The sequence below is a fragment of the Anticarsia gemmatalis genome, chromosome 15 (assembly GCF_050436995.1).
Source record: "Anticarsia gemmatalis isolate Benzon Research Colony breed Stoneville strain chromosome 15, ilAntGemm2 primary, whole genome shotgun sequence".
NCBI lineage: Eukaryota > Metazoa > Arthropoda > Insecta > Lepidoptera > Erebidae > Anticarsia > Anticarsia gemmatalis.
Window position 1 is genome coordinate 10,375,389 of NC_134759.1, and position 25,073 is coordinate 10,400,461.

The 25,073-nt window shown below is 35.7% G+C and overlaps 1 protein-coding gene across 3 annotated transcripts in view; it reads left to right on the forward strand.

Annotated features, from left to right (window-relative positions):
• nAChRbeta2 (nicotinic acetylcholine receptor beta2) overlaps positions 1-25,073 on the forward strand; it is a 38,254-nt gene continuing 13,181 nt past the window's right edge. Inside the window, exons 1-11 of one of the 3 annotated variants that reach the window (XM_076123208.1) lie at positions 1-166; positions 8,635-8,736; positions 10,468-10,661; positions 11,420-11,548; positions 12,080-12,241; positions 13,600-13,756; positions 14,592-14,719; positions 16,815-16,990; positions 22,037-22,189; positions 23,771-23,886; positions 24,287-24,399. In XM_076123208.1, coding sequence (XP_075979323.1) covers positions 64-166; positions 8,635-8,736; positions 10,468-10,661; positions 11,420-11,548; positions 12,080-12,241; positions 13,600-13,756; positions 14,592-14,719; positions 16,815-16,990; positions 22,037-22,189; positions 23,771-23,886; positions 24,287-24,399 — 1,533 coding nt within the window. In that variant the 5' untranslated portion in view covers positions 1-63. Of the gene's footprint in view, positions 167-8,634; positions 8,737-9,845; positions 10,143-10,467; positions 10,662-11,419; positions 11,549-12,079; positions 12,242-13,599; positions 13,757-14,591; positions 14,720-16,814; positions 16,991-17,019; positions 17,196-22,036; positions 22,190-23,770; positions 23,887-24,286; positions 24,400-25,073 lie in introns of those variants that run through there. The other 2 variants (XM_076123207.1, XM_076123206.1) reach the window with 2 other exon arrangements.

A 25,073-nucleotide genomic window follows, 5' to 3' on the forward strand; every position in this document is an offset into this window, starting at 1 on the left:
ATTCGCGGTGCCTGTACAGCGGTGTGTTTGTTCAGTGATTCAGTCGATACCGACGCACTACGCATGTCGAACGTGCGGACTACCGCTCTGTTGTACGCGTGCGCGCTCGTTGCGAACGCCGCCGCCGACGCTGCGCCTGCGCTGCCAGCACGGTCCGATCACAGAGGTAACTAAAACTAACTATTTAATCTGATATATAAAATTCTCGCGTCACAGTTTTCGTTACCGTACTCCTCCGAAACGGCCTGACCGATTCTCATGAAATTTTGTGAGTATATTGAGTAGGACTGAGAATCGGCCAACATACATCGGCCAATCTATTTATCATGTCACTAAGTGACACTTTTTTTTTAATTTTTATGGCAAAGCAACGTAATTTTAGACAGTTGCTAGTGTTCGTTTTTCGTGATTAATAGCTACGCGAGTCTATGAGATAGAAGATATCCAGGTAGTAGCTTTATTTTTGTTTAAAATAATTAATCGTTTAATTAAAATTATATTGTTCAAAAAAATGTATTCTTTGAAATTCAGTCACTTAACGTATGATCGTTCTTTCTAGATTTTGGTACATATGAGTTTCTATAGTATGAAGATAATTGCTTCAGTAATAAGAAGTGGTTACATCATCCAAGTTGTTTAAAAATATGTTGAAAAATTATCTATAGCAATTTTATTTGGGCAGTGCGAGATCTTAGACTCAAACTAAAATTTAAGTTCCCCAGAGTCAGGATATTTGACAACGCTGACTTGGAGGGACTATCTTCGCCTATATAGGTATAGGTAATCTACACAAATAAAAATAAAACAACTAAATGTATGAACGCGAATAGCTTTTAAACAACTAAAATAAATTAGAGATCGATTGGATCAAAATTCTCACTAGAACGGAATCAACTGAATAAAATTGTATCGTACCTACCTAAGTACTCCGACGCAATCAGGCCAATCCGCTAGTCCTTAATAAAAATACTTAAAGCTTCATTAATTCCTATAAAAGCGACGAAGAACCCCCTTCAAGTTTTTATTAGTCAAATTATCTTAGCAATAAGCTTCAAGCGAGCTCATAAATCTGCATTACAGCCGTCGAAATAAAACCAAACGTTGGTATAGGTTATGGCCGCTTATTACATTAAGAGAATCGTTTTTACAATGTCCACTGAATCAGTGTAATCGGGGCAAGAAACGGGGTCACATTATCAGATCGAGGGAGTATTCTCCGTGACAGGCTAATCCCCACTTGAATATCTTGACATTATTGTCTCATGCTGGTAGTTTAACATTCGTTGTAAATTGATTGTTAGGATTTCATTGAAATTTAGTTTTCTCTTTCATCTATTTCGCTAAGAATTAAATCGTTTATTATGACTTTATGACTGCAAAGACTTCTAAATTGTTCTTTAAATAAGTAACAACTAAATTGCCTCCGTGGCGCGGTCGTGTAATAGCTGCTGATCATGGGATATCAAGTTCGATTTTCGGGTCGGGTGAAATGCTATTGGTCAATATTTACCCAATGTAGTCCGAAGTTAGAGTACCTATTACATAGGACCAACAAAAATATCACCAAAACGTGGGTGTATTTCATACACAACTGTATATCTCTTGGACTACATCGGGACGTAAAATTAGTTGAAAGCCTATCTCATGTAATGAGAGAGGGAATAGACCAACCTGGCCAAGTCCAGGTTGGGTTCACAGGCCTCCATACAAATATTGTGACCTTTACTTTTAACACTCATTTAATTGAAAAGTAATTGGTGTATTTTCAGATAGGTTCTTGCCATTAAGAAAAAGAGTCAACTTAGCCGAACGGTTTTTCATCCTAAAATAGGTTCTTAAAACCGTCCTTTTAAGTTTTAAATTGATAAGTCTATTAATACGGATCTTTGTCTCTATCTGGAATGGATCCATGACGTCTGCGCTTAGGAATCACTCGTACACACTACACGAGTGCAATACGTCATCTGTAGCCATTAATCATCTCGCCCATTCACAACCACACCTCCAATCCTAGTTTATATTCGGAACATTGACACAAAGGGTGACAAATAAACATCGAACTATACTGCGCTGTGCTGTGCGGTGTTTCTTAAGCTACGTTTTTTTAGCAATTCAACGATGCTGCGCTGTACTGCGCTCTGCTGCGCTATTGATATTAAAAACTACGTTTTTAGCTAGTTTAAAGCTAGATTGATATTAAAAAGTAGTTTTTAATATCAATCTAGCTTAGTATAGGTAAAGTTATCTTAAAAAACATAGCAGAGTTCGGCACAGCGCGGCTCAGCACGGCGGGTAGCACGCCTCGCTCGAGACTGCTGCGTTTTTAAACAGAACGTAGCCTCACACAGCGCAGCATAACATGGTTTGTTTGTATCCTCATTAAAATATTAGACGAGCGAGTTTGTTATGTTCGGTCAACTCGCTTGTCTAATGTTGTAGCTTGTTGCTGTGCCGAACTGTGCTATTTTTTATGATAACTTTTGAACGTTGAATTGTTAAAAAAACGTAGCTTAAAAAACACAGCACAGCGCAGCATAGCTCGATTATGATTTGTCACCCTAAATCTGGTGAACTCCGGCGCATGTCAACGATCTTTGCGGCGTCTTTGATCGCTTGAGTGTCTGACCTACATTAGGACTGCACTTAACCGCCACCGGACGTTCGCGACTGATTCAATGAACATGTATTGCTTGTGATTTTGACCTATTTACGATTGTTTTTGAAGAGAACAGCTGATCTGTTTATTTATACTTCTTCTTCTTCTTCGTATGGTTAGTGGTCAACCTAGTGTCAAAGTTGTTCAAGCCGCCCGAGGGCCTTTGACGTGGCTTAACACTTGACTGTTATCGTAGTAGATAACAATGGGGACCGATGTTTTTACGTGCCGTCCGAAGCACGGAGACGCCCAGTTCAAATACCGCTATGCGGTCACCCATCTATGGTATGACCGCGCCAAGGGTAGCTTAACCCACAGATCGTTTATCGACCGATAAGCGCAACTGGCTATGGGCGCCTCTATTATTTAGACTGATATTACATATTTTTAACAAGAAAATGAGAAGTTAGTGTCATTTGGGATTGGAGGTTAAGTAGCTTGTGCGAGAAAGTCACTGAATCGCTACATTATCCCCAGTTTGTCGTCTTACTGAAAATTATTGTTTAAAACGGTAAACCTGGTTATTTTTGAGAGGTGTTTTCGATTATTAATAAACTACTCAGTGTTGTTGCTAAAGACATTAACAGGAGAGCAAATAAGTTAATACTTTCACAATGCATTTTATATTGTTCCAAATGGTAGAGTAAAAAAAAAACAACTGATAAATAATTGCGGTAAATATTCTAGCAATACTCTTCAAACGTTTCATACAGTTACACATATAGTTCGAAGTGTCTATCTATTCTTAACTATCTAATAGCCAGTGGGTGACTACTAGCATAGTTTATACAGGTCATTGTCACGACACACTACGCGAAATTCGCCCAGGAGGCCCGCAGCCTGCTCCAGATCCAACAATTGAGCGTAGGTAACAAACAGTTGGCGGTTGATTGTCAAAATTCGCGAACTATTTTCGGCTGGAATGTATGACTAGGATTTTTTTAATAAGGATATTGCGTAATACTTGTTTCTTCTCATTTATGCACTTTCCGTTCTTGGGAAAATAAAAGTTGCCTACTTCTGCCGTCAAATTATTTTGCTTCCATCTGTTTGGTTTTATCTTTCTGTGGTAACCAGGTTATCATTGTGAACTATTCCTCTTTTAACACCAATTTATTAGCTCCTACAGTTCCAGTAAACCATTCCTTCTTTTCTATTGCTAAGTTGTCAAAGAATTTTGTGAAGAAAGAGGAGATTTTGCCCATTTTCAAGTAAATTTTGTCAGACTTGCTACACACATAGGTACCTATTTGGTTCGGCAATATTGATCGAACAACAAAATGGACTCGATTCACTTGTTTGACATGTGCTGATTGGCTTCATCTACAAGTATTTCGGCTAGGCTGCTTAATGCCGATCTGAATATGTGTGTAGCAAACCTCAGTAAACTAGTCACTAGTCAGTCGTCCTGCTTGTTTTTTTGCGGCGCAGTTCCAATCAGGTGTTTCCATTGCGTGATCAACAGAGGAAATATTTTATTGTGTATCTAAGGTACGTTCCACCCTCTAGGTAATAAAAGTGGTCCTAGGACTCGCAGAGTTTATGACAATGGTCAAGATCTGTATCACGTTTACTTGCATGTGGCTTTATTGTTCTAGGTCACGTGTATCAGTTGTATGATGTTTAGCTTGCATTCCTGCTTAGTGAACGTCACCGTGAGGGTTCGTTAGCAGTCGGTGCCGGTTCTTGTCAAAGCACGCTTGATTTTAATATGCTATCGATTTTCTTATCTCTGGTTGAATTCTGACACATCTGGTTTGAAAGATCTGCCAAAATTCAACAGAAGATAGGCAAATTTAACCATGTAATGTATACCATATTAATATCGGCTTTGAGATAAATTGTGTCTTGATATTGTATTGACATTTTTGTTTCCATAATTCAAATGTTGATGATAACATATTAGGTCGGGGAAAAAGTCTTTTCGCATTATAGTATGTATGTACCTACTTGTAATAAAATCTTTTTTCTACACAAAAAAGCCCGATATTTGGGTACCCCACGAGCTCTCTGAAAGAAACCTAATGAACCGTGTACTCATTTGTGATTCTTGAAGCAAAAGAGATTTTATTTACAAGTTCATCCATACTATAATGCGAAAAGACTTTTTCCCCGACCTAATATAATCACAAATAGTTAGTAATCTTCGCTAGAAATCTTAGTAGTCTTTAGTTGTCTTGGTAGTCGTTCGTTTTTCGTAAATGCTCTAATAAAAAAATTAGAGTGGTTTATATGTCTTTTGAAGAACAAAGACCTGCTATACCGGCCTACCAAAAGGTTGCTTATCTCGTTGATCGCTTACCGACCAATATTTGCAACTAGCTATGACCGCATTAATATTTGTTTGATTGTTTGATTGAAATGTATTCATACAGTATAAAAAGTGGTTTAGTACGTTAACTAATCTTTGACAATAAGTAGTAAGGTCAAAAAGACATACAGGTAATTGAATTAAATATATTGTTTTAGTATCGTGTAAATTTCCTACTAATGCGTATAAGTTTGTAAGGATGTATGTATAATAATCTTTCACGTTAAAACTACTGAACGGATTTTGATGAAACTTGGTACACAACTAGTTTATAACCTGAATTTACATTTATATATTATTTTCACTCTATAAAATCTTTTCAAGAAGTCCAAGTGGAAAAGAAGCTAGTTACCTATAAACATTTGAGAAAATATGTCTACCTACTTTGAAATCGTGGACAGACACGTCAATTTATATTTAAATAAGATATTTGCGAATTGATAAGTCTCTGAACAGGTCTCTCTTCTCACATACTTAACAGGACATTGTCATCTAACAGTCATTTGTATTAATATCGGTCCTGACTTCCAGGCGGCATGGTAACACGATTTATTGTAATAAGATGATTTGAGATCTAGAAAGGGTAACAAAAAGGTTTGGTGGGAAGACTCAGAATATTTAAGCTGAAGCCAGCAGAAACCCTCGACTTATAAATCTCTTTTTTTATAATATTATGGTTTAATCAATGATCTTTCTTTCTTTATTAAGTAAGTACATGACTAGTAGTCTATTTATGTAGTGCCAGAGTCTTCTCCGTCCGATGTCGTTTGATGTTATTCAACAACTGTTAAAGGTGTTTTGATAACTAGGACACCTATAGATAATGATTTCGACCGGGGCAAATTTTTATGTGCCAACCGGAGCACGGAGACGTTCAGCTCAAATATCTCGAGCATTTCCTTGAGCACCTGCGCTTCGGAGGCCGTCAACTCTCTGCCAACACATTTTGTATTAATTTTTCGTTCATTGCTACTGCTTTGTTGATTGTAAAATAGCTCATTGCTACATTCAGACATACAAAGTGATCTGGCTAGTACTTACTCTAAATATATATTCGCACGTCGCAATAATAGCATGTTATTTTTAACCAATAACAGTCGCACACCACAATCAAGTTACATAATAGAAATTATGTCCAATATCCATAAATCTGTTGCGTATTCGCGTCCATTTTTATGCACATTGTCTTAAGTGAAAAATCGTAGTTTCCTACTGTGGACCGGGAAGTAGCGTGTAGAGCAATTGTCAACTGTGTTTATACAGTGACGTGTGAACAGTATTTATTGTCTGAATGACCATTTGTTCAGACCTATAAAGGGCTTACATATGGTAAATATTGATTCTCGCAAACCTCTTTACGGGGTGCAGACATTTATAGTAACAACCACATTGTACATTTTTTGGCGATTGAGAAAAGTGAACGTTTCTCTCTTGCTAGCTCTTTTTATAAGGCTCTACCTCCGTTCCGAGCTGGTGGTACATTCAGTAACGACTATCATAAGTGTCAATATTTGGCCTAAATAAATAAATGATTTGATTTAGGTTTCTAAACTGTCGCGGTGTATTCATAACTTTTAAACTCTCGCGTTGCATGTTTAATGTATAATAGAATTAACGTTTCGGCGCAGGTTGCACTCGCCGTTAGAGTCAGCCTGGGACCACGGCGAGTGCAACCTGCGCCGAAACGTTAGGCATTTTAAGGTAAAATGCGTGTTCGCGTTAATTCCCGTATTCTATTATACATTGTCGCGGTGCACTTAATACATTGCAAAACAATACTAATTACATACGACTGCCGAACAAAGGTTTGAAATCAAAAAATCAAAATCAAGTCATTTATTCATTTAGGTCAAATGCTGACATTAATGATAGTCAATGATACAGAGAAATTGAAATCCCGGGTCAGATAAAATGTCGTTTCTAAGCTTCCGTTGCTGTTAAGAATTGCAAGAGATTGGGGTCAGAGACGTCATTGCTACGAAGAGCATGTAAAACAATCGGTCCTGCACTTGACCCTACTGAGTTTCAATAAATGTGATAGAGTGGGCAGCATTAATGTCAGTACTGTGTGGTACTGTGTAATATGAGACGAGTTTTCCCAATTCTTGTTCATTGTGATCCATTAAAGTCCATTTGTTCATCATCTTCATAACGTTTTATTCCGGCTATTTCGTGGTTGGCACATCTGTTCGTCGATTTTTGACAAAAATGAATTGAAAAATTTGACTAAGTTTCATATGAACACCTGATCAGCGCCTCTACCGGGCGTTGTAGTAACTATATTTGCAGTACATTGTAAATGTCAAAGTCTCGATGCTCTGTAGGACCGCCTGAAGAGAATCGCGCTACTGAAAACAGTCGTTTGTCACCTATTAGTTTTAATAATGCCTGGAAGATTCCGATATTTAAATAATATAGTAATCTTTTTGACATTGAGTGCACGATACTTCCTAGATATTTATCAGGAAGATACGGGCTACATATTATACCTAGCCCTTCCGTGTCGTCAACTGGCTAAATTATTATGTGTTCGCATTTTGTTTCCTAGTTGCGCTTTTATTAAACTTTTGACTAGAATTGTGTTTATAAACCTCTGATCTTTGGACTGTTGGGGGTGTCTGAGTATGTGTATGGGGTCCTTTACCTTAACTATGTGTAGCGACCATGACGTACATAAACAATTGCACGTACGACGCATTCATAAATATTTAAAATTAAGAGATAAGTACCCACTATGTGCGTATAATAATTTCGTATTTTAGTACTATCTTTTGTACATTATATATTATTGTATATGCCTTGATGCATTAAATCCGCCTATGTACCACTACTGTACATGAAGTTTAAATCTATACTAATATTATAAAGCTGAAGAGTTTGTTTGTTTGTTTGATTGTTTGTTTGTTTGTTTGTTCGTTTGAACGCGCTAATCTCAGGAACTACTGGTCCGGTTTGAAAAATTCTTTCAGTGTTAGATAGTCCATTTATCGAAGGCTTTAGGCTATATATCATCACGCTACGACCAATAGGAGCAGAGTACCAGTGAAAAATGTTACAAGAACGGGGAAAATTTATGTGACGCAAGCGAAGTTGCGCGGGTCAGCTAGTAAATAAATAAATAAGATAAACAGCCTAAACCTATCTCGAGTATCATTACGCTCCTTGCCCCACCACGGACAAAATAGTCATTTATATTAAAAATAAATGCCAAGCAAGTCTCATTATACTTACACTAATTTAGTACCAACCTTAACACTAATACAGTTATTTGTTCATGAAACTGGAATGTTTAAGAGTGCAATTAATATTGTCCGATGTAATTATTTATTATAATACCTAATATTAAATAAATAAAATAAATAAATTTAACCCATTAATGTCCCACTGTTGGGCAAGGGTTTCCTCCCGTAATGAGGGAGGGGTTAGGCCTTGAGTCCACCACGCTGGCCAAGTGCGGGTTGGGGACTTTGCATGCCCTCAATAAATGTTTTCCTTCACCTTGGAGCATGTGATAATGATTTCTAATACACACATAACTTCAAAAACCCATTGGTGTGTTGCCTCGGATTCGAACCTGCGACCACTTGCGTGGGAGGTGTCAACTTATACCACTCGGCTATTACTGCTTAATTAAATTAATTGTTTTTAATTTAAATCATTGTTTCAGGATCGAAAATGGTGCAAGAAGAAACTATAGTAGTAAGAAGAATGCCAAATGCATACTTCTATCCGTTCAGTTTATGGCCGTTACCAAAATTTCCAGTAAGAGGTAAGACTTAAACAATTGTTTTTCTTACCTATAGTTAAGTCCCGGTTATCTTATCTCCTGGAACCTGCCTGATATCGATTATCACTCTTCTCTTCTCTTATCGTATGGTTAGCGGTCAACCTAGTGTCAAAGTTGTTCAAGCCGCCCGAAGGCCTTTGACGTGGCTTAACGACTGTTATCTTAATCGACAACAACCGGGACCGACTTTTTACATGCCCTCCGAAGCACGGAGAAGCCCAGCTCAAATACCACTATGCGGTCACCCATCTATGGGATGACCGCGCCACGGTTGCTTCACCCACAAATCGTTTACCGACCGGTGAGCACAACTGGCTATGGGCGCGTATCACTTTATGTGTGGTTCAAGCTACAGAATAAGAACATCTCGGGTCTTGGTTATTTTGTGTTAGGTTGGTACATAGGTGTTTGTTAAAGGATTAGGTACCATTTTAAGTGTTTGTTATTTGGTAATAATAATATGCTGACAATTTGTGAGCACGTCCTAACTTCATTAAACTTTTTTTTCCACAGACAATGAAGAATCACACGAATCCCGACATTATAGAAGAAGTTATAATATAAAGAGACAAAATGAAAGGTAGAAATACTATAAATAAATTTAGATTTAAGTACTAAGTATTATTCGTGTACGATTTTAGAAATAATTTGTATTCGAGAGTGATATTGATTTTTGTAAATTGTGATTATTTGTAACGAAATAAATTTTAAGTAAGTATCCTGTATTTTTTGTTATCACTTGTTGTATTTATGTTGTATTTATTTAACAAAAAATACGTATGTGCAATACATGAAATAATGGCGATTCTTCTTTATTAAATTGGAAAAATGGGTTTGTATATATTTGGATAATTTATATTAGACTCTAATAATACACTGGTGACAAGGGTGATGACTCATAAAAACATTGTCCTCTGAAAAACGCAAGCCAGAGCTTTAAAAAGTAAATAACATTGCAATGTACTTTGTACCTATATCCCGAAAATAAGGTTGAAATAGGCGCTTGAAAAATACAAGAGGTTTGAACCCTTTATAATCAGGGAATAGTAAAAATCCTTTACTATTTTATACTTGTAAAACCTGTGTATAATTCAAAACCTTTAAATATTTTACTTCTATCCGCATCACAAAACCACAAGCGAGCAACGCCATCTGTTATACAAATATCGAACTAAGAAGTAACTTCAGCGGTGCGTCTCATTTGCAAAAAGGCGTAAGTGCACTATTGATTACGCCTGCGCGGTGTACATTTCATCTCAGTTTTCTTACAGCATCTCGCGATTTGTAAACATGTTGTACTGAAAATATACTGAAATAGTAATTAAAAGTGTATAAAATGAAGTGGGGGATATTGTTTATGTTTGTCACTTATGCCAGGACTTGCTTAGGTAAGTACTGAGTACAATACTTGTGTTTTAAGTGAATGATTTCACGATCGTGTTGGTACAGTCGCATACATAATTTCGTAATTTTAACTTTTATAGATAGTATACACCCATATAGTATAGGGACATTTCCTGATTGATACGCAGTTCTTACTTACTACAGCATTGTTTGACTATTTGTTTTTATTAAAACATTCTTTACACATTATAATGTAGAATTTTTATTTCTTGAAAATAATCTAGGTATACATTATTTTATTTTATATTTTTTTACTTACTCTAATACTACTAAATCCTTAGTTTTAAATTACCATCACCTTTTTTCCAGGAGTAAAACTACTAGAAGCAAACCCCGATGTGAAACGCTTGTATGACGATCTTCTAAGCAACTACAACCGTCTCATAAGACCAGTGACAAATGTCAGTGACATTTTGACAGTCAGACTCGGTTTAAAACTGTCACAGCTGATGGAAGTCAATCTGAAGAATCAGGTCATGACGACTAACCTGTGGGTGGAACAGGTATGTGCCTATCTCTTTCTAATGTTTTTTCTCTTTTCCTCTTGAACTAATTATCAAGTTTCAATCACATATTTTTTAGTAATGATTGATTATTTTAAAAATTGCGTTGTGTATTTTTTTGCTCAGGCGGTTTACGGGATAGGGATTATATTTACTTGTTTTTTATAAAAATGGTTTAGTTAAGCGGGAATCCTCTTTAAACAAAAATTCTTCTGCTTCGATATCAAATGTTCTTTTTGGAATATTTATTTTTAATCGACTTCAAAAAGGGAGAGGTATTATTCTTTAATGATTGTTTCAGTTTGTGGACGGATTTTCAAAGATTTTTTAATATATCTTTTAACCATTACTAGGAGTGTAATATTCGTGATCTTTATTTCGTTTGACGAGACGTGTGAAAGCGATAAAATGTAAATAAGTTTGTAGTGATTGTAGCGTTTTTTATCTCCCCTATGGTAAAAAGGCCTAACGCATATATTTATCTGACTAGCTGTCTCGCGCAACTTTGCTTGCGTCACATAAGAGAGAATGGGTCACAATTTTCCCCGATTTTGTAACATTTTTGACTGGTACTCTGCTCCTATTGGTCGTAGCGTAATGATATATAGCTTTTAACCTTCCTCGATAAATGGGCTTCTAACACTGAAATATTTTTTTAAATCGGACCAGTAGTTCCAGAGATTAGCGCGTTCAAACAAACAAACTCTTCAGCTTTATAATATTAGTATAGATGTATAACAAACACGTATTTATTACAGAAATGGTACGACTACAAGCTACAATGGAACCCAGATGACTACGGCGGAGTTGAAATGTTGTACGTACCGTCTGAACATATCTGGCTACCTGACATCGTACTTTACAACAACTGGGATGGAAACTATGAAGTAAGCACTTTATTACATATCTCATCACTAGCTGACCCGCGCAACTTCGCTTGCGTCACATAAGAGAGAATCAAAATTTTCCCCGTTTTTGAATCATTTTATATTGCTACTCTGCTCCTATTGATCGTAGCGTGATGATATAGGTATAGCCTATAGCCATCCTCGATTAATGGACTATCTAACACTGAAAGATTTTTTCAAATCGGACCAGTAGTTCTTGAGATTAGCGCGTTCAAACAAACAAACACACAAACTCTTCAGCTTTATAATATTAGTATAGATTAGCAATATTAGCTAACAACTTTCATCCTTAATTTTAGCCCCTCTTAAGATAAGTTTTGAAAAACGAGGGGCGGGTTTTACCATTTCTGAATATAGCATATAGATGGAATTTTATCAGTTGTTTTCATACATTTTTGGTTACGGCTGGCTGTTAAAAAAGACGTTTGAATAGCTATTACTCAATATCAACGTTTTATTTGTTCTTCAAACGATGACGTATATAATATACAATTCTGGTCTTCGTTTCAGGTAACACTTATGACAAAAGCTACATTAAAATACACCGGAGAAGTGAACTGGAAACCTCCAGCGATCTACAAGTCGTCCTGCGAAATCAACGTGGAGTACTTCCCCTTTGATGAACAGACTTGCTTCATGAAGTTTGGCTCCTGGACTTATAATGGCGCTCAGGTTAGTACTATTATAAATATGCCTCATGGGGTTTATACTTATTTAAAAACAAAAAAAAGTATAATTGATTTGTAAAATTCCAATTTTATCAAGCTTGATTAAAAGGGTATATTCCCGTTGTCCACCCCCTGCTTGTCCACCCCGGGTGGACAGTGACACAAATCTTTTAAAAAGTTCTCGGTGTCCACCCCTGGGGGACAGTGAGAATTAATTTTAAATTATTCCCACTGGCCACCCCGGGTGGACAAAGACACGAGTTTCATATTACTAGTCTCGATGTTCACCGCAGGTGGACAAAGCCACTGCTTAAATAAACATTCTCAATGTCCACGCTTGCTAGAAATGGGTGTAAATAATTATAACAAAATTAATTAAGTAGGTACATAGTTTAATCATATTATCAACATCTTTAGGGTAAATAGAAGTAGTTACACTATCTATTGCGTGTTTTCCCATATAATGTTGATTGACGCTAAGTTGCGGCACTTATTAAACCAAGGTATAAGTTATAACAATAAACGTAAAAAAATATATTTAAAGTGATCATTTTATTCACAACATGCGAATGGGACTTGTCAAAGGGGACTTCAATATTGATTTATTTCTAGAAAGGATGAGGATGTAAAGATTTTTCTGTGACTTTCATTAATACCTATTGTGATAATTATTTGTGTAGATTGCAAAAGTAAAAGATGTTGATAATATGATTAAACTTTAGACCTACTTATTTTTTTACACCCAATTCCATCAAGCGTGGACATTGAGAATGTTTATTTAAGCAGTGGCTTTGTCCACCGGTGGTGAACATCGAGAGTAGTAATATGAAACTCGTGTCTTTGTCCACCCGGGGTGGCCAGCGGGAATAATTTAAAATTAATTCTCACTGTCCCCCAGGGGTGGACACCGAGAACTTTTTAAAAGATTTGTGTCACTGTCCACCCGGGGTGGACAAGCAGGGGGTGGACAACGGGAATATACCATTAAAAGTAATGTTAATTTCTGCTTTTGAATTCAAAACTGGCGCACATTTCATTGCTGGTTCAATATAGTTATATCCCATTCTATGCTAGGTGGCCACTGATGTAATTACAACCCTGTAACCTAGAGCTATTTTAGAAAAAAAAACGATTTATTTTTTGTATTTTAATAGTCGATTTTTCAACCCACTTAAGCTTTTGACGTTGTATAACTGTTAACAATAGTAGATAAAAACCAGGAATGACTATTAATTAGTCTTCTTACTTTAATATGCGGTCATCCATCTATGCAAGTGACTCTTAATCCATAGATCGTTTACCGATTGGTGAGCGCAACTATGAGTGTATCGTATTGTATTAACGTCTCTTTTTATCTTCTAGGTGGACTTAAAACACATGGACCAGTCTCCCGGCAGTAGTCTGGTACACGTTGGCATAGATCTGAGTGAATTCTATCTGTCTGTAGAATGGGATATTCTTGAAGTGCCAGCTACGAGGAATGAGGAATACTACCCTTGTTGTCCGGAACCATTTTCTGGTAAGATGGAATTTTGTGGTCTAGATTAAATAAGGTTCTGTTTTCCTTCTAAGATATTTACTACTTGAAAGGGGGAGCAAAAATGTTGGTGTATGTGTGTGAAAAATTCTTATAAACTTTTTTGTATATTTAACAAATCTCGCCATTAATTGTATTCATGCGACAATGACAAATGATTTTAAATAAATATTTAATAGTAGATGATTTACTTAAAAACGTATTAGGATTTGGTTCACTTTCTTAGAAACATGATTAAAGATTTTACAAAACTATCAATATATTTTATTGTGACATGTGCCTAGAGAAAAAAGTACATTGAAATCCATATTATATAGAGAAGCTTTGGCTGGTACAGAGTCCATGGAATTTCTTATAACTCACGCACTGAGGGCCACTTTCCCTACTTAAATGTCGGATAGCTTGTCTGACATTCCCTCTTATTTGTAATTTATAGTATACTAGCTGACCCGCGCAACTTCGCTTGCGTCACGTAAGAGAGAATGGGTCATAATTTTCCCCGTTTTTGTAACATTTTTCGTTACTACTCCGTTCCTAATGGTCGTAGCGTGATGATATATAGCCTATAGCCTTCCTCGATAAACGGGCTATCTAACAGTGAACAATTTTTCAAATCGGACCAGTAGTTCTTGAGATTAGCGCGTTCAAACAAACAAACAAACAAACTCTTCAGCTTTTTAATATTAGTATATTAGTATAGATTCGACCGGCAAATAAAATTAAAAATAAATAAAGAAAAATCTGACAACACGCTAATTGTTAGGCTATTCGACACTTATCCGTAAGTGGCCGGTTCTAATTGTTTCAAATATTTCAGATATAACATTCAAACTGACAATGCGAAGGAAGACATTGTTCTACACAGTCAACCTGATCATACCGTGTGTTGGACTCACCTTCCTCACTGTACTCGTGTTCTATCTGCCTTCAGACTCCGGTGAAAAGGTAAATATGAACTATGTAATCCAATGTGTGTGTATACTTAGAGATGTAACAACATTCTATCATGAAATGGGAGACGGGGATATTATTTAACACTGCAATAATAATAAATAATAAATAAATAAATTTAACCCATTTATGTCCCACTGCTGGGCAAGGGTCTCCTCCCGTAATGAGGGAGGGTTTAGGCCTTGAGTCCACCACGCTGGCCAAGTGCGGGTGGGAGACTTTGCATACCCTCAATTAATGTATTAAACAAATTTTAGGCAAGGTTTCCTCACGATGTTTTCCTTCACCGTTGGAGCATGTGATAATTATTTCTAATACACACATAACTTCGAAAAGTCATTGGTGTGTTGCCTCGGGTTCGAACCTGCGACCACTTGAGTGGGAGGTGTCAACTTATACCACTCGGCTATCACTGCTCATTAATACTGCAAATCAGGTTTTATTTATGCAAGTTTAAATTTCATAGGATAAGATGAAAACTACGCTTTACTGTCAAAATTGGTCTACAAGTCTCCACCAAATGAGGGGATAAGTTTAATTTTGTTTTTAAAATGTAAAGTTGACTTAATACTCCTATTAAAAGTTAAGTTGATACCAGTTATTTGAAATTGTTCATAGTTGATTGAACGCCTTTTATGCTCGTACCAAATATTATTAAAAAAAATATAGATTGGACAATTATTGAATAACTACTTAATTAGGGATGGTGTTCATTAGAACCTAACAATTCAAATACAGACAGACACGAAACACCGGGTAACAGATAAGGTTACGTCACCTTTAATATTCTCAAAGCAAACGCGATTAAGAGCCGTCTAGCTAAAAAAATGGTCAAAAATAAACAAGGGAGATAAATATTAAATGATAGAATGTTGTTAGGATATAGCTTTCGATGTAATTGTGAATGGGATGTTTCAGGGCATGTTCATAATAGCCTTCAGTCCGCAATACCATCCCTCATGCCCCTCATCCATTGGTAATGGTCTTTTTTGAATCATTAGCTAGACGTGTGAGTGTGTATAGTATCATCTGATGATTGTTTTAGTTATTGTCTTTCCACGCCTGTCCGAACCAAAATTTATAGGGTATACGCTGTCGAAGGCTTGAGACGAATCAAAAATTTAAAATTGCCTCAATTGACCTTTTTTATTGAAATATTTTAATGCAGAAGGGTTATGATGGTGAGTGTATCAATTTAATGACAAACAGCTCTGACAAATTAATGGTTATTTTTCTTGTTTTTTTTACAAAGCAGGGAATGAAAAACCATGCACATAAAACAGTCTATGCTCTATTAAATACTTTAGTAATTATAATATTTGTATTAAAGGGGGTACGAGAATATAAAATGTAATATTGACGATGCAAAATGTTTTAATATTCGTAGAATGTGAAGTGATCTTCACGAGGCAAGACAGTCAATATAACGAAAACTGCAAATGCCAGTATTGTAAAATATTTGGTTTCCAAAACCTCATCTCATTGCATGATCCCCAAGAATAATCACTCATTGGTTGTAAGTTTGTAACACATTCCATAATATAATGATCTGTTTGAATATTCGTGTTAGTGGAAAGACAATTATATAAAATTAAAATAGCTATAAAGATTGGATTTTTTGTGCACTAACCAATGATAAAAGTGGAATTAGTTTTTGCTGACAACATTGACGACTCTGTTGAAAATAAATATGAATTTTCCAGTGGGTAAGGTAAGTATGCGTGAATTGGATTTCGGGTTGTGGTACGATTGTGTTTGTGTGCTATTCAATATAGGTAATTTGGCTAAATCACGAGTTTGTGTCCCTTAGATTTGCGCAGACTACCTGGGAAAAAACTTCAGTAAGTGATTTTGGAACAAATTTTAATGACTGTTCATTATAAACGGATTGAAGCATTTTCCCACCATGTCTGTGCAACTTGCACCGACCCTACCGTCATCGCTGCATGGGGTGTGTAAAGTAAGATCGTTTCAAAATTGTATATCTCGAAATCTCAGGTTGTCTTAACACCAGAAACTAATTCCACGTATAGTGCACCGAAAATGGACGCATCAACTGTGTAACTCAAAAGAGACTTCTCTTCCTTAGATATCGCTCTGCATCTCCATCCTGGTGTCCCTCACTGTGTTCTTCCTTGGTCTGGCCGAGATCATTCCGCCAACATCCCTGGCAATCCCCTTGCTTGGGAAATATCTACTATTCACCATGATACTCGTCTCGCTCAGCGTTTGGGTGACTGTTTGCATACTTAACGTGCATTTCAGGTAAATATTCTTTTTCTCTTTTCTCGTAGATATCGTTAAGCATCTCGATATTGGTGTCGCTGACTGTGTTCTTCCTGTTGCTGGCTGAAATTATCCCGCCGACGTCGCTCGCTATTCCTTTATTAGGGAAGTATTTGCTGTTCACCATGATTTTGGTGTCTTTGAGTGTTTGGATGACCGTTTGTGTGCTCAACGTTCACTTTAGGTGAGTAAAGAAAGTGTCTCTAGCTTCCTTTCTCACTGTCTCCCTCTTTCTTCCTGAATTCTCGCTAAACTCTTCCGCTTCTTAGTAGAAACGTTACACAAAATGAATGTTACGACTAAATGTTTTGATGTGATGAAAGTATGAGATATTGTATAAAATCAATATTAAATGTTAATTTTAGCAAGCTTACTTTAGGCGTTCCTATCTAATGTTTTTTGTTGTTAACCTGTTTTTCATTTATGTTATTCCTTCCGCGAGTTAAATTGTTAATTTTGAGTTGTTCACAAATCCTTAGCGTTGTTATAATTTGGTTTTTGTTTCCACAAAATTTTTGATTATCTGTAGTACCGATGTGTTTTTATTTGACTTCGAATAACCTTCTGTAACCTACCTACTATGTTTGATAAAATGAGGTCTGGACTAGAATGATTAATAACAGAATTTATCAGTGTGAGGAAATGGAAGAGTTGATTTTCGATGTCAGTCTAAGATACGAGTCTTCAGGTGATTATAGTCAATCATAATGCTTTACAACGATTTAAAAACTTGACATACAGTTAAGTAATTTACAATAAGACCTATCCTCTCCCTTAAAAGGTGTGTGCGACGAGTATGTTAGATGAAAATTATAGGTAATTCGATGAAGAAACAAACCAAAGAGTAATTTAGATACATTTTCATTTGACGTACGTTACAAAATATGTTCCAACTAGTTGTTTTATTAAGATAAGTTATTTCCGTTTTACCATCTGAACTATAATAAAATTATGGTGATCATATTCTATGTATAATTCAAGTATTATATTAATCTACAAGTAACAAGTAGTCAAACGAGCAGTATTCTAAACGATTTTTGCAAGCAAATTAGATTTAGTCCCAATTTTAGTTGCGGGTTTGGAACCGTGCCGGAATAGAGTTTAATAGGACACCTCTCAAGGGATTGAATTCGGGGCAAGGGAAGTTAATTTATTTTATTTATTACTAGTGTCCCTGCGGCTGGTACATAGAGAAGTTCGTGATTTTAGATTCCAGTATTAACAAGTACAACCTGAATCTATTAATAATTAAGGCACGACTAAAAGCCACCTGATACAAATAAAGTGGATTTGGTTTTTTATCTGTGGAATATTTTTTTTTATTAGAGAATAATCACGCAGTTCTGTAGCTCGACTCTACTACTATCGACAACCGACAGCCGACTAGCTATGGAGAAATTTTACACTAAAATCGGTTTAGCGCCTCTACCGGGCTCCGTTAGAACTATTTTATCAGTACATTCTAAATGTCAAACTCTCGATAATCTATGGTACTGTCTGTACAGAATCGTGCTACCATACTGAGGTCTGTAAGTAATTTGACCAATTTAGATTTTATCCCGACGTTTCAAAGGTAGTAGTTAAGTTGATGTAACAAGATGATTATAACTATTAAATTTATGTTGATAAAAACTGGGATAGAGTTAAAATTTGCACGGCTACAAATTCACTGCGTACTTGTATCGTGTGTAAACATAATATGGATAATTACAACCCGCGCCACTGCGGTCACAATACAATTTGTTTCTATTCCAGAGTGATTAGGAATTCATTTGTGTAAGCGATTAATGGCTGTTAATGTACATAGCATTTAACTGTGTGTGTCTGAATATAGTAACAAACTGATCAGTAGCGCGATTATCTATAGTCGGTACTGTCGAGTATCGACAGTTTGACATTTAAAATGAACTGCCAAAATAGTACCTACGACGCCCGTTAGAAGCGCTGATCAGATTTTCATTTTTTTTTTCTATAGCTTTTTTCTATAGCCGGTGGTCGATAGTTTCTTGTGGTAGAGATCCGAGCTAACGAAGGCGATAAGTAACATTTAAGAGACGTAGGTAAGGATTGCGGGTGAAGGAATAAAAGTCCGTTGTTCCTCCTAGTCTACCCTAGCCCCTTAGTTTTTTTTTGTTAATTTCTATCCCACGGCTAGGCAAGGGTCTCCTCCCAATTCAAGGAAAGTTTTTTGACAATGGCTCTACCACGCTGGCAAAGCGTAGCTTCGAAAAGTCATTGGTGTGATAACTCGGGTATTTTATTTCTAGAAAAAGAAAAACTTTAACATGGTTTGACATTTAAAGTGTTATAGCGAGACAAAAATAAATAGGTCTTAAAACTATTTTTTTAAATTATTTACTTGTATCCAGATTTTTTTAATGATTATGATCATGATTTTTCAACAAAAGGCAATGTCGGCGTCACAGGGAAACTCAAACTACGTTATCCAGTTATTCAAACAGACTGTTAAATTTAAACTGCTCAATATCTTAAAGACGCTATCATAAATATCAACCGTAACTGCTATCTCGAAATATTTGACTCGTTTTCCTAAATAAAGGAGGAGAATAAATCGTTCTCTTCATTGTAATAACGTCACTTCGATAACAGGACAATAGTGCGTGAAATATTGTAGCTAACACGAACTCTACAACACTATTGAATGCAGCTCCTACGGGACTTTGTAATAAGAATTTAGACTCTATAGTTTCGGGGTAAGATATTTAGTGATGTAGGCGATAATAACGTAGTGTGGTTATTAAGTTTTTTTTTACTTTTTAATTATATTTTGTGTTATCATATCTACATAATATCACGCGTTTTTTACCATAGGGGTAGGAAGACGCCATATCATTGTCCTTTATAAAATATTGTAATAGGAACATTATTGAGTACGTTTTTAATAAAATCGCTTTTTTCGGTTTATATTATTTCTACAAACGAAATAAATTTTACTTTTACCGTGTAAAGAAAAATTCTATGATTTTTTCTAGAATATAAAAAAGAATACATTGCTGTGGAAGTACTATTTATGAAATAATATTTAAGAAACAAAACAGTAATGGTGACCGTCAACTCGGATGTAATCGTCTATTTATTTTAACAATGTTCTTACGACATGACTTCAGAGTTTACGGTACATTCTAGAGCTTCAAGAATCAAATTACAGACATATCAAGCGTTTGTACAAGTGTATATGGAGCTATAAACACAAAAGCAATAGCCAAACGAGTGCAGGCACAACAGTACTCTCACATTCTCGTAATAATAAAAATTAACCGACTGCGCATTTGAAATGGTATTCCTACAAATAGCTTGCGTAGTGATGTGCCAATTAGTCGAGTGCTACTCTAGTCGAGTGCGTGATTAAAATGTTTGTCGATACTTTTGAATTTAATGGTTTTCCATGTTTATACATTGGCTATTGACGCCAATGTAAATACTTCTCGTATTAATTAATGTAACATTGCTGCTGTAATTTGATCGTGTTTGTTTATTGAGTGGTGTTGTAACATTATCACCTGTGCGATTTTAGTTGACCTATTATTGAAAATATTATCAAAATCAAATCATTTATTCTAGTTGTTACAATTACTGAATCTACCACTAGCTCAGAAAGGGGTAGAGCCTTATGAGAAGAGCTGGCAAGAAACTCACGGCCACTCTTTTCAATCGATTATGATAAAAAATTCAGTAATCATTTTATAGAAATAGAGTTAATTTTAAGATCATGATATTTTGTTTTACTAAGCGGCAAAAAAAAACCAACCTCAAATTAGTATTCTTTCAAACGATTCTACAAAGACAAAACAGACAAGTTACCGGCGGAAAACTGATAAAAAAATCACTTATTACATACACTTGTATTAATAATTATCTATAATAATTATCTAAAAAATAGCAGCGATAAATAACACTTTATGTACAACATAACAGCCGTGAATAACGGTTACTGAAACTCAAGTAAATAGTTAGACGACTATCACATCCCTACGGCCGTAGCGCAGCGAATAAATCTCTCGTTTTCATTGTTATTTTGTCATTACTGTAATAGAACATTGTGTGTGTGATATATTGCTCATGAGATCGCGATATAACAGCTATTAGCACTTTGAATAACACTCCCTGTTGTTAAATTTAAACCACTGTTTATATCATAGTTAACACGTTGATTTGATTGTGTGAATCTTTGTTTTTAATAGGTTATGAAATGACTTGGTTATAGGTCTTTTATTGCGTTTTATCCGGTACAAATTGTGATGTTTTTAATGTTGTTATTTTGCAACTGGTTTTAAACGCGATTAAAAATTAAATGTTTGGATACCCTATTTGTTTACCTGACGTTTCGATAAAATTGCATCGGTTGGGTTACCGGTTGACAAAGAATAATATAACTGAAAAAGGTATCCTAACCTTTAGTTATCAATCGCGGTTAAGACCAATTGCATTATAATATTATGTGTATAAATCGCGAGAGTTTAAAATGGTTAAACTGATATTTTGAATATTTTCCATAGTTCATAAGCCTTTGTTTTTACACGAGGATATAACTAGTGGATTGAAATTAACTGACGCAACTAGTTTAGAGAAAGGTTTTAAAGTTTAAGACTATTTTTATATTTTACGACATTTTGACCAATTTATATCGACCATGATCCTGGGATGACTGATGAAAGAAAGTTAGTTGTATAAAATATGTTAAGACAGTTATATTTATGTATTGTTAGTTTCCTTGCTTCGAAAACCACAGCTAGGCCTTTCAGCACCTATTAGCAATTTGTATTTGTTTGAACAACGTAGCGGGCATTCCGTCAGCAACAAAACAGCTTAGACGGTATCGGTATTTTGTTTTCAGCTTTTCAATAGCACTGTAAACGCCACCTAGGTATAATTCCCTTGAAATTTAAATGAGAACAGCATAAAAGAACACTAAAATTCACTATAAAAATCACTATCAATCACTAATAAAATTTGACTAAATTTTTTTATGTTGAACAAATTACGTAATATTTTTGCTTATGTCAGGTCGCCCTCGACGCACACGATGTCGCCGTGGATGAAGAAGTTGTTTCTTCAGTTGATGCCCAAACTGCTCATGATGAGAAGGACCAAGTACTCACTGCCAGATTATGATGATACTTTCGTGTCTAATGGATACACCAATGAATTGGAGATGAGGTAAGAACTTTACTTGTAATAGATAACTATCGTACTGGTAGTTAGTTCAATTATTATTTACGTAAAATATGTTAATTTAGTTAATATACGCGGCTCCGCTTATGAAAAAAGTTTCTTCATTTATTACAGCAGCTAAACAACAGATTTTAAGGCTAACCTTTATATTTTGATCATTCGTTTAAAATACCTCAAATTTTTATAAACTTTGGTTCTGTGGTTTAGGTGTAATTACAGACAAATGTAGCATTACAGACAAATAATTGCTGCTTATATGAATACCATTTGTAGCTGAATTATTTGAAGTAAAACCATACGACTATTTATACTATTAAACTACACGGATGTGAAATTCCATATCATTGTAGAAAAATCCAATAGAACGAGCAAATCAACTATTTCCAATAGCTTTTCGAAACAAGGAACTTACAACGATTCAGATTCCTGAAGGCTTCGCATACCTTCCCTGGCATTAAATGACTATAATCTCGGTATAGTCCAACTACTTAATACAGAACCTTATATGCAAAGTTCACGGCTGATGGAGATATATAAAATTCTGAAATTAGGTACTCGTAAACAGTAACTCGCAGGTAGATGCAGCAGCAACGGCTCCTATAAATATGCGGAATTATTAGGTCGGGGAAAAAGTCTTTTCGCATTATAGTATGTATGAACTTGTAATAAAATCTTTTCTGTACACAAAAAAGCTCGATATTTGGGTATCTCACGAGCTCTCTGAAAGAAACCTAATGAACCGTGTACTCATTTGTGATTCTTGAAGCCAATGAGATTTTATTACAAGTTCATACATATTTATAATGCGGAAAGACTTTTTCCCCGACCTAAAATTAATTAAAATCCGACTGCTGACCAAGGTCTCATTGTTAACGGCGAAACATGGGAGTATTGTATACCCAAGCTTTTCCCTACACCTGCAGGTATAACAGGCGTGATGTTATCTATGTATGTATAAATATATATCGTATGACTAAATCATGCATACCAAGGCTCTCTACTAAGTTGGCGAACTATAATATCTGCCATTAAATTGCGATTGCTCATAGCAATGCAACGACTTTGCTTAACAATTTGTTCCTCGTTCATTTTATATCGATAAATAGGTTTTGATGGTATTCCGTTGTAAAGTTTTTAGTAAGCGTTGTGTACAATTTCAATGCTGAGTTTTGTTGAAATGCTGTTTAAGTTTTTAAATCCGATGATATATGTATGAGTATCTGGATAAATACATCTTATTATGTAAAGATCTTTCACGGATTGTATGAAATAATGATTATTTGCGCTTCTTTACTCGCGCCGTGGCGCGCAGACCTGCTCCCGTGTAATTTGGTTGTACAAGAATAGATTTATACCTAGATTTAAAAAAATACTACTAAACTGCTACCTAACTACTACCTATTAAATTATCTCTATATGGTGAAAAGTTCGCGTTGATCATGAGCGCAAAATAGGCACTAACTGAGGCTAGAATAATGCACGACGGCAACTTTTAACATCATTTACTAGTTGAAAAAGTTACATGAATTTTAATGGCCAGAGAATAAATTTCAATTTTTCTCTCAGCCGGGATAGTTTAACGGACGCGTTTGGTGATTCGAAAGGTGATAACGGTGATTATCGCAAGTCACCTGCTCCCGAAGACGATATGCTTGCTGCTGGAGCTCATCAAAGACCTTCAGGTAAGATTTTTTACAATTGTTAATTTTTGTTCCACGATTGTCCCATGTTTTACAGATGTTATGTATTTTCTTACGTTGAAATGCTTGACGTTTTGAAACAGGCTGTAGCTGTCGGTCAGTTTGCAACTCGATCGAAGTTTCACGAGAGCAAATAGTTGGTTGGCGTTAATTACCGTGTAATATTAGATGCACGACTAAATGATGCCACGAAAGCACAATTTTCACATGGTACCGTATCAAGCCTTGAGCATTTAAAAGTTTCTAACGTACCGAGAAGACGTCAAGATCCTTTATCCATACTTCGTCCATGCTCCTTGATGCTGGATCAAAAAGGATTGCCTAATGTCAATAAGATAGGCTGGTTATGAAACTTAAATGTTATTGTTTCTTGTTATGGCAGTGACGGAATCGGAAAACATGCTGCCTCGCCACCTGTCACCTGAAGTGGCGGCCGCGTTGAAGAGCGTGAGGTTCATCGCACAGCACATCAAAGACGCCGACAAGGACAATGAGGTACGTCTCTAAAAGTTTATGACGGGGAGTAAAATCAGTGATAGTAGCTCTCAACTCTCTTGAAAGCAACAAAATTTATTAAACGACAACCAATAAATTTTGTCGCATTCATAGTTTCTCCCTTTTTTAAGTCATTAGGAGTTAATTTTTGAAGAGAGGCCGTTGCGGCAAAAGGTAGGAAATAAGCCTACGCTTGATTCTTCAATTTGGGTCTTTAACAATCTCCAGGCGTAATTTTATCAAAATAGGTTACCATTTACCGTTTAAGCATATTAATACAGGTATTAGAAAAAAATAAACTACGAGTTTGTGACATAAAATAGGCGAATGGAAAAGAAAAAACAAAACTTCGCCTTTATGAATTCACCTAATAAAACAGAATTTTATACCAAAAATGGGGAGTCTTAATTATCATCGAATAATAATAAAGGAAGAGAAAAAAATACATTCGGTTGTTATTCCCGGGATCATTTAAATATTTATATGACGGTGTCCGACTCGTAATGCGGGAGAAACGGGAAGAATAATGGCGAGGGTCGCCCTACAAAACTGACACTTGCTTTTACAAAAATTATGTTAAGATTTGTGTTTATACGCTCTTCGTATAATTAATTAGGTACATGATGAAGTTAGGTCTATTGTATACTACTTATCGTGATTATAATTACGTTTGA